General features: G+C 48.5%; 1 protein-coding gene across 1 annotated transcript in view; it reads left to right on the top strand.

Annotated features, from left to right (window-relative positions):
- The first annotated feature begins 7,834 nt into the window (after positions 1-7,834).
- The window catches only part of USP28 (ubiquitin specific peptidase 28), a 78,537-nt gene continuing 76,281 nt past the window's right edge, over positions 7,835-10,090 (top strand). The window contains exon 1 of the mRNA XM_037736778.1: positions 7,835-7,959. Coding sequence (XP_037592706.1) covers positions 7,903-7,959 — 57 coding nt within the window. The 5' untranslated portion in view covers positions 7,835-7,902. The remainder of the gene's footprint in view (positions 7,960-10,090) is intronic.

The raw sequence follows: 10,090 nt of genomic DNA, 5'->3' as shown, positions 1-10,090 counted from the left end.
TGAGAGAGTTTTTGCTCTTGTTGCCCACGCTGGAGTGCAATGGTGTGATCTCGGCTCACTGCAACCTCCACCTCCTGGATTCAAGCGATTCTCCTGCCTCAGCCTCCAGAGTAGCTGGGATTACAGGTCTGTGCCAGCACCCTCACATCATTTTTTTGTACTTTTAGTAGAGATGGGGTTTCTCCATGTTGGTCAGGCTGGTCTTGATCTCCTGACCTCAGGTGATCCACCTGCCTTGGTCTCCCGAAGTGCTGGAATTACAGACATGAGCCACCACGCCCAGCCTCGTTCACTCTACTTCTAAAATGAGCTCATTAACTTTACTGAAAACAATTTCAATTCTCACACACTACCTTGCCTACATTATATATTTGAGGAAGGATGGGAATCCATTTATTTTTCAACTAACCATAGATCCTTTTCTGAAACATTTTCTTAATACCTGTAATTTAACCTTATATGATGGAACTCGTTAATCTAGGGGTTATTACTGAAATACCCATATTTTATCCTCCAGAGGCCATTTTCCTAGCTTCTGAGGAGCTGGCCCTTAAGGACATTTCTGAATAGATCATTCCTGGAAAGGAATCCACAGCATAAAGACCAGTCATACCTGTCAATCAGCCATAGCTTGCGGCTTTCAAATCCAGTTGCCCAAAAGCCACTGGCAAAAAGCATTTACAGAGTGACGCAGAGAAGAAATATAAGCACACGTTTCTTTATTTCTTCTTTTCTCTATTATTTTATTAACACGTTCCTTTCATTGTCACTTAGTTCCTCAATCCACACAATAATTCAATTATTCAAATAACATAATTTTATTATAACATAAGCTATATTTTGGGTTCGCAGTAAATCAGAAGAGAAATCCATTGACTCAGAAAATAACTTAGCATTGGTACAAAAGGTTTTCCAAGAAAAGGAAAGAAAATTCAATTTCCTCTCTGGAAAAATACTCTGCAAATTATTCCCTGTTTAAACATACCAATTGTTTATTATTGCTTCTTACCAATATTATTTTCTCCCCTGGATACTTTTGAAATAATTATTGACTAATGATGTAATTATTCTGGAGCCTTCATGTATAAGCCCTTAAGAGGAAAGAGATGGGATTTTCTGTGGTGACAGCACATGTTCCATGATACCCACTTTTGATATTTGATCACTGTGAGACTTGCCAACTGATGGCCAACCACTGATGTAGACCTGTTCATCAAATGCTGGGGTAGGGCAGGGTGTCCCTAGCTGATTACCATGTCTAGCACCAAGTGGAAGTTAAAGGAGGCTAACAGAATTTATCACATCTAGCCCCAAATTGATTATATTTATTAGATCTGGAGCCCTGTTTAGAACCATTCAGCAGAAAGAGATTTAATCAAAACTCAGGGCCTATGTTTACCAAAGACCTGTACACATCTCTTTCAGAGATAAGGGTGTAGGAGGTCTGGTGTTTTTTTTTTTTTAAGGCAGGTTCTCACTACATCACCCAGGCTGGAGTGCAGTGGTGTGATCTTGGCTCACTGCAGCCTTAATCTTCTGGGCTCAGGTGATTCTCCCCTGCCCCCCTTCAGCCTCCCAAGTAGCTGGGACTATAGGCATGAGCCACCACACCTGGCTAATTTTTTGATATGGTTTGACGGTGCCTTCACCCAACCTCACTCATTTAATGACTTTGATGAACATGCTGATAGTGGGTCGGGTGTGGTGGCTCACCCCTGTAATCCCAGCACTTGGGACACCAAGGCAGGCGGGTCAAGTGAGGTCAGGAGTTCGAGACCAGCCTGGCCAACATAGTGAAACCCTGTTTTTACTAAAAATACAAAAAATTACCCAGGTGTGGTGGCACACCTGTAATCCCAGCTACTTGGGAAGCTTAGGCAGGACAATTGCTTAAACCCAGTAGGCGGAGGTTGCAGTGAGCTGAGATCGCACCATTGCACTCCAGTTTGGACAACAAGAGTGAAACTCCATCTCAAAAAAAAAAAAAAAAAAAAAAAAAAAAAAAAAAAAAAAAGAAAAGAAAAGAAAAAAAGAAAATGCTGATAGTGATATGAACAATAAGGTCTAGGCTGAGGTGGTCTTAGATACAGATGAGGAACTTGTTGGAAACTGGAGCAAAGGTGACTCATCGTGTTTTAGCAAAGAGATTGGTGGCATTTTGCCCCTGCCCTAGAGATCTGTGGAACTTTGAACTTAAGAGAGATGATTTAGGGTATCTGGCAGAAAAAATTCTTAAGCAACAAAGCATTCAAAAGGTGATTTCGGTGCTGTTAAAACCATTCTGTTTTAAAAGGGAAACAACATAAATTTTGGAACATTTGCAGCCTGACAACGTGATAGAAAAGTCTGGCCAGGCACGGTGGTTCACACCAGTAATCCCAGCACTTTGGGAGGTTGAGGTGGGTGGATCGCCAGGTCAGGAGTTCAAAACCACCCTGGCCAACATGGTGAAACCCCCTCTCTACTAAAAATACAAAAATTAGCCAGGTGTGGTGATGGGTGCCTCTAATCCCAGCTACTCAGGAGGCTGAGGCAGGAGAATTGCTTGAAGCCAGGAAGCAGAGGTTGCAGTGAGCTGAGATCCTGCCATTGCACTCCAGCCTAGGTGCCAGGGCAAGACTCTGTCTTGCAAAAAAAAAAAGAAAGAAAGAAAATAAAAACCTATTTTCTGGGGAGAAATTTAAGCCAGCTGCAGAAATTTGCATAAGTAGCAAGGAGCCTAATGTTAATCCCCAAGACCATGAGGAAAATGTCTCCTGGCCATGTCAGAGACCTTCACAGCAGCCCCTCCCATCACAAGCCTGGAGGCGCAGGAGGAAAAAGTGGCTTAATGGGTCGGGCCCAGGGCCCCCAGGCAGTGTGCAGCCTAAAGACTTGGTGCCCAATGTCCCAGATGCTCCAGCCATGACTGAAAGGGGCCAACGTACAGCTCCAGCTGTGGTTTCAGAAGATGGAAGCCCCAAGCCTTGGCAGCTTCCACGTGGCGTTGAGCCTGTGTGTGCACAGGAGTTGAGAATTTAGGTTTGGGAACCTCCGCCTAGATTTCAGAAGATGTATGGAAACACCAGGATGCCCAGGTAAAAGTTTGCTGCAGAGGCAGGGCCCTCATGCAGAACCTCTGCTAGGGCAATGAGGAAGGGAAATGTGGGGTCGGAACCCCCACACAGAGTCCCTGCTGGGGCACTGCCTAGTGGAGCTGTGATAAGAGGGCCACCATTGTCCAGAGCCCAGAATGGTAGATCCATTGACGGCTTGCACTGTGCACCTGGAAAAGCCGCAGACACTCAATGCCAGCCTGTGAAAGCAGCTGGGAGGGAGCCTGTACTCTGCAAAGCCACAAGGGCGGAGCTGCCCAAGACCGTGGGAACCTATATCTTCCATCAGTGTGACCTGGATGTGTGACCTGGAGTCAAAGGAGATCATTTTGGAGCTTTAAAATTTGACTGCCCCGCTGGATTTTGGACTTGCATGGGCCCTGTAACCTGTTTTGGCCAATTTCTCCTATTTGGAACTGCTGTGTTTACCCAATACCTGTACTCCCATTGTAACTAGGAAGTAACTAGCTTGCTTTGGATTTTACAGGCTCATAGACAGAAAGGACTTGCCTTGTCTCAGATGAGACTTTGGACTGTGGACTTTTGGGTTAATGCTGAAATGAGTTAAGACTTCACAGTGCTGTTGGGAAGGCATGATCGGTTTTGAAATGTGAGGACGTGAGATTTTGAGGGGCCAGGGGTGAAATGATATGGTTTGGCTGTGCCCTCACCCAAATCTGAACTTGAATTTTATCTCCCAGAATTCCCACATGTTGTGGGAGGAACCCACAGGGAGGTAATTGAATCATGGGAGCCCGTCTTTCCTGTGCTATTCTCGTGATACTGAATAAGTCTCACAGGATCCGATGGGTTTATCAGAGGTTTCCACTTTTGCTTCTTCCTCATTTTCTCTTGCTGCTGCCATGTAAGAAGTGCCTTTCACCTCCTGCCATGATTCTGAGGCCTCCCTAGCCATGTGGAAATGTGAGTCCATTTAAACCTCTACAGGCATGGTGACTCACATCTGTAATCCCAGCATTTTGGGAGGCTGAGTTGGGCAGATCAACTGGGAATTCGAGATCAGCCTGACCAACATGGAGAAACCCCATCTCTACTAAAAATACAAAATTAGCTGGGCATGGTGGTGCATGCCTGTAATTCCAGTTCTTGGGAGGCTGAGGCAGGAGAATTGCTTGAACCCGGGAGGCACAGAGTCAAATCTTGCAGTGAGCCAAGATTTCGCCATTGCACTCCAGCCTGAGCAACAAGAGCGAAACTCCATCTCAAAAAAAAACCTTTCTTCTGTAAATTGCCCAGTCTTGGGTATGTCTTTATCAGCAGTGTGAAAACGGACTAATACATTTTTTTTTGTATTTGTTGTAGAGATGGGGTTTTGTCACGTTGCTCAGGCTAGTATCCAACTCCTGAGCTCATGTGATCTGCCTACCTTGGCCTCCTAAAGTGCTGGGATTATAGGCATGAACCACTGTGACTGGCCTAGGTCTGTTGGTCTTTTAAGACCTTTTTAATGAATAAGGGTGATATGGTTTGACTCTGGGTCCCCACCCCAATCTCCTGTTGAATTGTAATCCCACTTGCCAAGGGAGGGACCTGGTGGGACATGATTGGATTATGGGGTAGATTTCCCCATGCATTTCTCGTGATAGTGAGTTCTTATGAGATCTGTTTTTATGTGTGTATATGTGCATGTGTATGTGGGGCACTTCTTTTGTTTCCTCCTACTCTGCCATGGTAAGACATGCTGGCTTCTCCTTTGCCTTCCACCATGATTGTAAGTTTCCTGAGGCCTCCCAGTCTTGCTTCCTGTTATGCCTGTGAAACTGATGAGTCAAACTGCCTTTCTTCATAATTTTCCCAGGCTCGGGTAGTTCTTTTTTTTTTTTTTTTTGAGACAGGGTCTTGCTCTGTCTCCCAGGCTGGAGTGCTGTGGTGCTAGCTTGGCTCACTGCAACCTCCGCCTCCTGGGTTTAAACGATTCTCCTGCCTCAGCCTCCTGAGTAGCTGGGACTATAGGTGCATGCCACCACACCTGGAAAATTTTTTAAAAATATTTTTAGTAGAGATGGGGTTTCACTACGTTGGCCAGGCTGGTCTTGAACTCCTGACCTCAGCTGATTCACCTGCCTTGGCCTCCCAAAGTGCTGGGATTACAGGCGTGAGCCACTGTACCCGGCCTCAGGTAGTTCTTTATAGCAGTGTGAGAACAGACTAATACCAAGGGTTATAGGCTTTGACACCACTTACACACTATTAACATGCAATTTCCTAAAATGAACATGTAAAGACAAACAAGGGTTGCTCCAGAGACATGGTAAATAAAGCATTCTAACAGGGTAGAAATAGGGAATGCTGCAAATAAGCTAGACTCAGAAACCAATGTGGGCCGGGCATGGTGTCTTATGTATGTAATCCTCACATTTTTAGAGGACAAGACGGGAGGATTACTTGAGCCCAGAAGTTTGAGACCAGCCTAAACAACATAGTGAGATCCCATCTCCGCAAAAAAGACACAAAAATTAATTGGGCATAGCACATGCCTGTAATCCCTGCTGTTCCAGAGGCTGAGGCAGGAGGACCACTTGAGCTCAGGAATTCAAGGCTGCAGTGAGCTGTGGCCTTACCACTGTATTTCAGTCTGGGTGACAGAGCAAGACCCTGTCTCAAAAAAAAAAAAAAAAAAAAAAAAAGACAACATCAACCTGTTCTGCAGTGACACCCAGGCTGAGGCCATGAACACAGTTACTCATGAGGGAAAGAAAAATGGAAGAGCCACAAATATAAAACGTCCTACGACCCTCAAACACAAACAGCGTCAGCCTGTTGAACATGGAAGATTCCGAGGTAGTATCACTGCAACCAATGCTAATCTCCCAGTTAATCTGCCAGGGGAAGGAGATCCCTGTATCTCCAGGTGGTTGAAGTAGCAGCAGTCCTAGTCCAGGCCCCAGAGAGTAATCTGGCCTCTCATGGGAGCTGCATCTGACCTGTACCTGTTTCCTTATGTCACAAACTGCCTGCATGCAGACTGCGGGGGGAGCCTGCAGGTGAAACATCATAATTCCAGGGACAACAATGCCAGGAGTACAGGAAAGGCCACCGTCCATGCAAAATTCACACTTAAAGTGTGGCTTGAGAGTCAGATCAGACCAGGGCAAGGGTATAAAGTGCTACGCTTAAAAGAGGCTTGTCCATACTCAGCCTCCACACAGATATGGGACACCCAGCAGGCTGTCAAGTGGGTTTACCATCATGATACATTTGTATCTTAAATGTGAAACATGGTTTAGTAATCACAATTCCCACCCAGTTGTTGAAAATACTATTCAAGGTTGGGTGTGGTGGCTCACGCCTGTAATCCCAGTACTTTGGGAGGCCAAGGTGGGTGGATCACGAGGTCAGGAGTTCGAGACCAGCCTGGCCAACATGGTGAACCCCCATCTCTACTAAATATACAAAAATTAGCCAGGTGTGGTGGCAGATGCCTGTAATCCCAGCTACGTGGGAGGCAGAGGAAGGAGAATTGCTTGAACCCAGGAGGCAGAGGTAGCAGTGAGCTGGGATCATGCCACTGCACTCCAACCTGGGTGATAGAGCAAGACTCTGTCTCAAAAAAGAAGAAAAAAAGAAAATACTATTCAAGCCTGGCGCAGTGGCTCACGCCTATAATCCCAGCACTTTGAGAGGCAGAGGCGGGCGGATCACCTGAGCTCAGGAATACAAGACCAGCTTGGGCAACATGGTGAAACCCTGGATGTGGTAGAGCCTGCCTGTAATCCCAGCTGTAATCCCAGCTACTCGAGAAAATCGCTTGAACTCAGGAGGCGGAGGTTGCAGGGAGCCAAGATTGTGCGACTGCACTCCAGCCTGGGCCACAGAGTAAGACTCCGTTTAAAAAAAACCAAAAAATTCAACAGGAGCACCTGGGCTTTTAACATGAAATCGTAAATATCTGTCTCAAACATAACAAAATAACATACAATTTTATTTGCACTTCGGAAAATTGGAAATGGAAAAACTCAGCAATTTTTCTTATCATGCCCAGGTTAAGAGCATCAAGGTTAAGGGCACCACGTGGGCACCCATGAATGGACGTTCTGGTTTGTTCATTAGCTTGAGACGAACGACTGCATTCATCCTCCACCTCTTCTTTTCTTCTTTTTTTTTTTTAGAGACGGGGTTTCGCCGAGTTAACCCGGATGGTGTCGATCTCCTGACCTCGTGATCCGCTCGCCTCGGCCTCCCAAAGTGCTGGGATTACAGGTGCGAGCCACAGCGCCCAGCCCCACCTCTCTTTTTCTTACTTAAAGACGGTGAACACTTTTTCGTGTCACTGGAGTTGGAAACGGCTACAACGTCTGGTGGGAAAGCCTTTATTCCACGGTCCCTCGGCAGTTTCCCACGGTGGGGAGCAGCTTTAACTCGCCCATGGGGAGGCTGGAGCCAAGGTCAGTCCTAGAAACGAGGAGATTTTGAGGGCAGACAGCGTAGAAGACTCAGGAACGCAGCTCCCAGGATTGGATTCGCACACCCAGTTCCCCGGCACCGGCCCGCAACGTCACCGGGCAGTGAAGCTGACCAAGAGCGACAGGCGGGGTCGGGGTCACGTGACGGGCGCCGGGCCAGGCTGGCGTGCGCGGGAGCACGCAGAGCAGTTCGGCCCTGGGCCGCGCGCCTTGCGTGCGCGCGCATGCCGGGGGCGGAGCGTGTGGGCCGGGCCTCCGGCGCGCGCTGCGGGCGGGGGCGGGACGGAGCGGGGTGGAAGGGGTGGGCGGGGCCTAGTCCTGCGAGGCTGGGCCGGCGGCGTCGGCGGCGGGAGGCGGGTGACCCGCGGCGGGGCGCCTCGGCCATGACTGCGGAGTTGCAGCAGGACGACGCGGCCGGCGCGGCCGACGGCCACGGCTCGGTGGGCTCCGCGGCGGGGAGCGGGGGCTGGGGGCGGGCTCCGGGCCCTGAAGGGAGCTTGCGGGGCCCGTGGGGCTGCGGGCTGCGGGCTGCGGAGGGCGTCCGGCCGGGCGGGACGGAGGGGTGCGCCCGCGAGCGTGGGTGAGAAGGCCGAGGGCTCTGTGGGGCTCGGGCCGCCGAGACTGAGGACTGCATCTTCGCGTCCGTGGGCGAGCCGAAGTTGGAGGGGGATTTCCACATTTGGGTAAAGCGAGGGTATAAAGGGCTGGACGTGGGGTTCGCCGCCGCAGCGATCAGTAAGGTGAGCGCTCCTGGGCCCGGACTCGGGTGAGAAACTTCCGAAAGCGGCAGCGTTGGTTGGTTTTGTTTTGTTTTGACTTTTAAATGATTTTTATGGCGGCGTTTTTAAAAGGTTAAAGCAGACAGAAGTTACCTCACTTAAAGTTAGGGATTAACAGGGTCTTCTGTAAGACCAGGGGTCCCAGTTACCACCACTTCCCTCCCTCCCCACCGGCTTTAAAAACAAAACAAAACAGCGCAGCCTCCCCAATTATTGCATTCATCACTCTAGATTTTTAAGGGGAGGAGGAGCAGCGTGATGAATAGAAAGTCTACTGATAAGGCTCTCTTGTTCCCAAAGTCTAAGAAGATTGAAATCAATACAAGGACTTGAGCTAAGATGGTGAGAGTGAAAGAGCTCTGGTTTGGGAGAAAAGCTAATGTCTGTCTGTATGAAGAAACTTGGGAAGAGGGCACTTTGAGCATGTCTTCTAGTGTTACTTCGGAATGTTATAACTTTCCACCACCTCCTCACCCCTCAAGTACTGCACTTTTTCAAGACAGAATGGGAATTCTGTGTCAGTTATTCAAATACAAGTTCGGAAATGAGAAACTTTGTATTTGTCTTACAAAGCTGGCAGATAGATACCTTCAGGTGAGAATCCTTTTATACCTTTTTACTCTTTTGCCTGGAAGGTCAGTGGTATTTAGTACAAACTGACTTTTTGTTTGTTTGTTTAAATTTTTTTATTTTTATTTTTAAGAGATGGGGTCTCGCTATGTTGCCCAGACTGGAGTGCAGTGGCAGTTCGCAGGCGCGATCCCACTATTGATCACCACCGGAGTTTTGACCTGCTCCGTTTCGGACCTGGGCTAGTTCACCCCTCCTTAGGCAACCTGGTGGTCCCCTGCTTCCGGAAGGTCACCATATTGATGACAAACTTGGTGTGGACACCCGATCGCATAGCGAACTACAGTCCAGAATTCTGGGGCTCAAGCGATCCTCCCACCTCAGCCTCCCGAGTAGCTGGGACTAGAGGCACGCGCCACCGCGCCTGGCTTTGTTTTTCTTTTTTTCTTTTCTTTTCCTCTTCTCTTCTCTTCTCTTCTCTTCTCTTCTCTTCTCTTCTCTTCTCTTCTCTCTCTTCTCTTCTTCTTTCTTTTCTTTGAGACAGAGTTTCCCTCTGTTGTCCCAGGCTGGAGTGCAGTGGTGCGATCTCTGCTTACTGCAACCTCTGTTGCCAGGGTTCAAGCGATTCTCCCGCCTCAGTCTCCGGCGTAGCCAGGACTCCAGGTGTGAGCCACTGCGCCCAGCTAATATTTTTTCTTTTAATTTAATTTTGCTTTTTTAAGAGACGACATCTTCTTTGTTGCCCAGGCTTGGAGTGCAGTGGCTATTCACAGGTGCGGTCCCACTACTGATCAGCACGGGAGTTTTCACCTGCTCCGTTTCCAACCTGGTCAGGTTCACCCCAGCTTAGGCAACCTGGTGGTCCCCGCTCCCTAAAGGCCACCATATGGATGCCTAATTTAGTGCGGACATCGGATCGTCGTAGGGCACTGTAGTCCAGAACTCCTGGGCTCAAGCGATCCTCCCTCCTCAGCCTGCCGAGTAGCTGGGACTACAGGCATGTGCCACCGCTCCCGGCTGTTTTTAGTTTTTTTCTCTTTTTTTTGAGACAGAGTTTCCCTCTTTGCCCAGGCTGGAGTGCAATGGCGGAATCTCGGCTCACTGCAACCTCCGCCTCCTGGGTTCAAGCGATTCTCCCGCCTCAGCCTCCGGAGTAGCTGGGACTACAGGTGTGCGCCACCGCGCCCAGCTAATTTTTTTCCTTTAATTTTTTTTTTTTTTT

Source organism: Cebus imitator, unplaced genomic scaffold (genome assembly GCF_001604975.1).
Source record: "Cebus imitator isolate Cc_AM_T3 unplaced genomic scaffold, Cebus_imitator-1.0 Scaffold28, whole genome shotgun sequence".
Lineage (NCBI taxonomy): Eukaryota > Metazoa > Chordata > Mammalia > Primates > Cebidae > Cebus > Cebus imitator.
The sequence above is the reverse complement of the archived record's forward strand: the minus strand, read 5'-3'. Positions and strand labels throughout refer to the sequence as shown.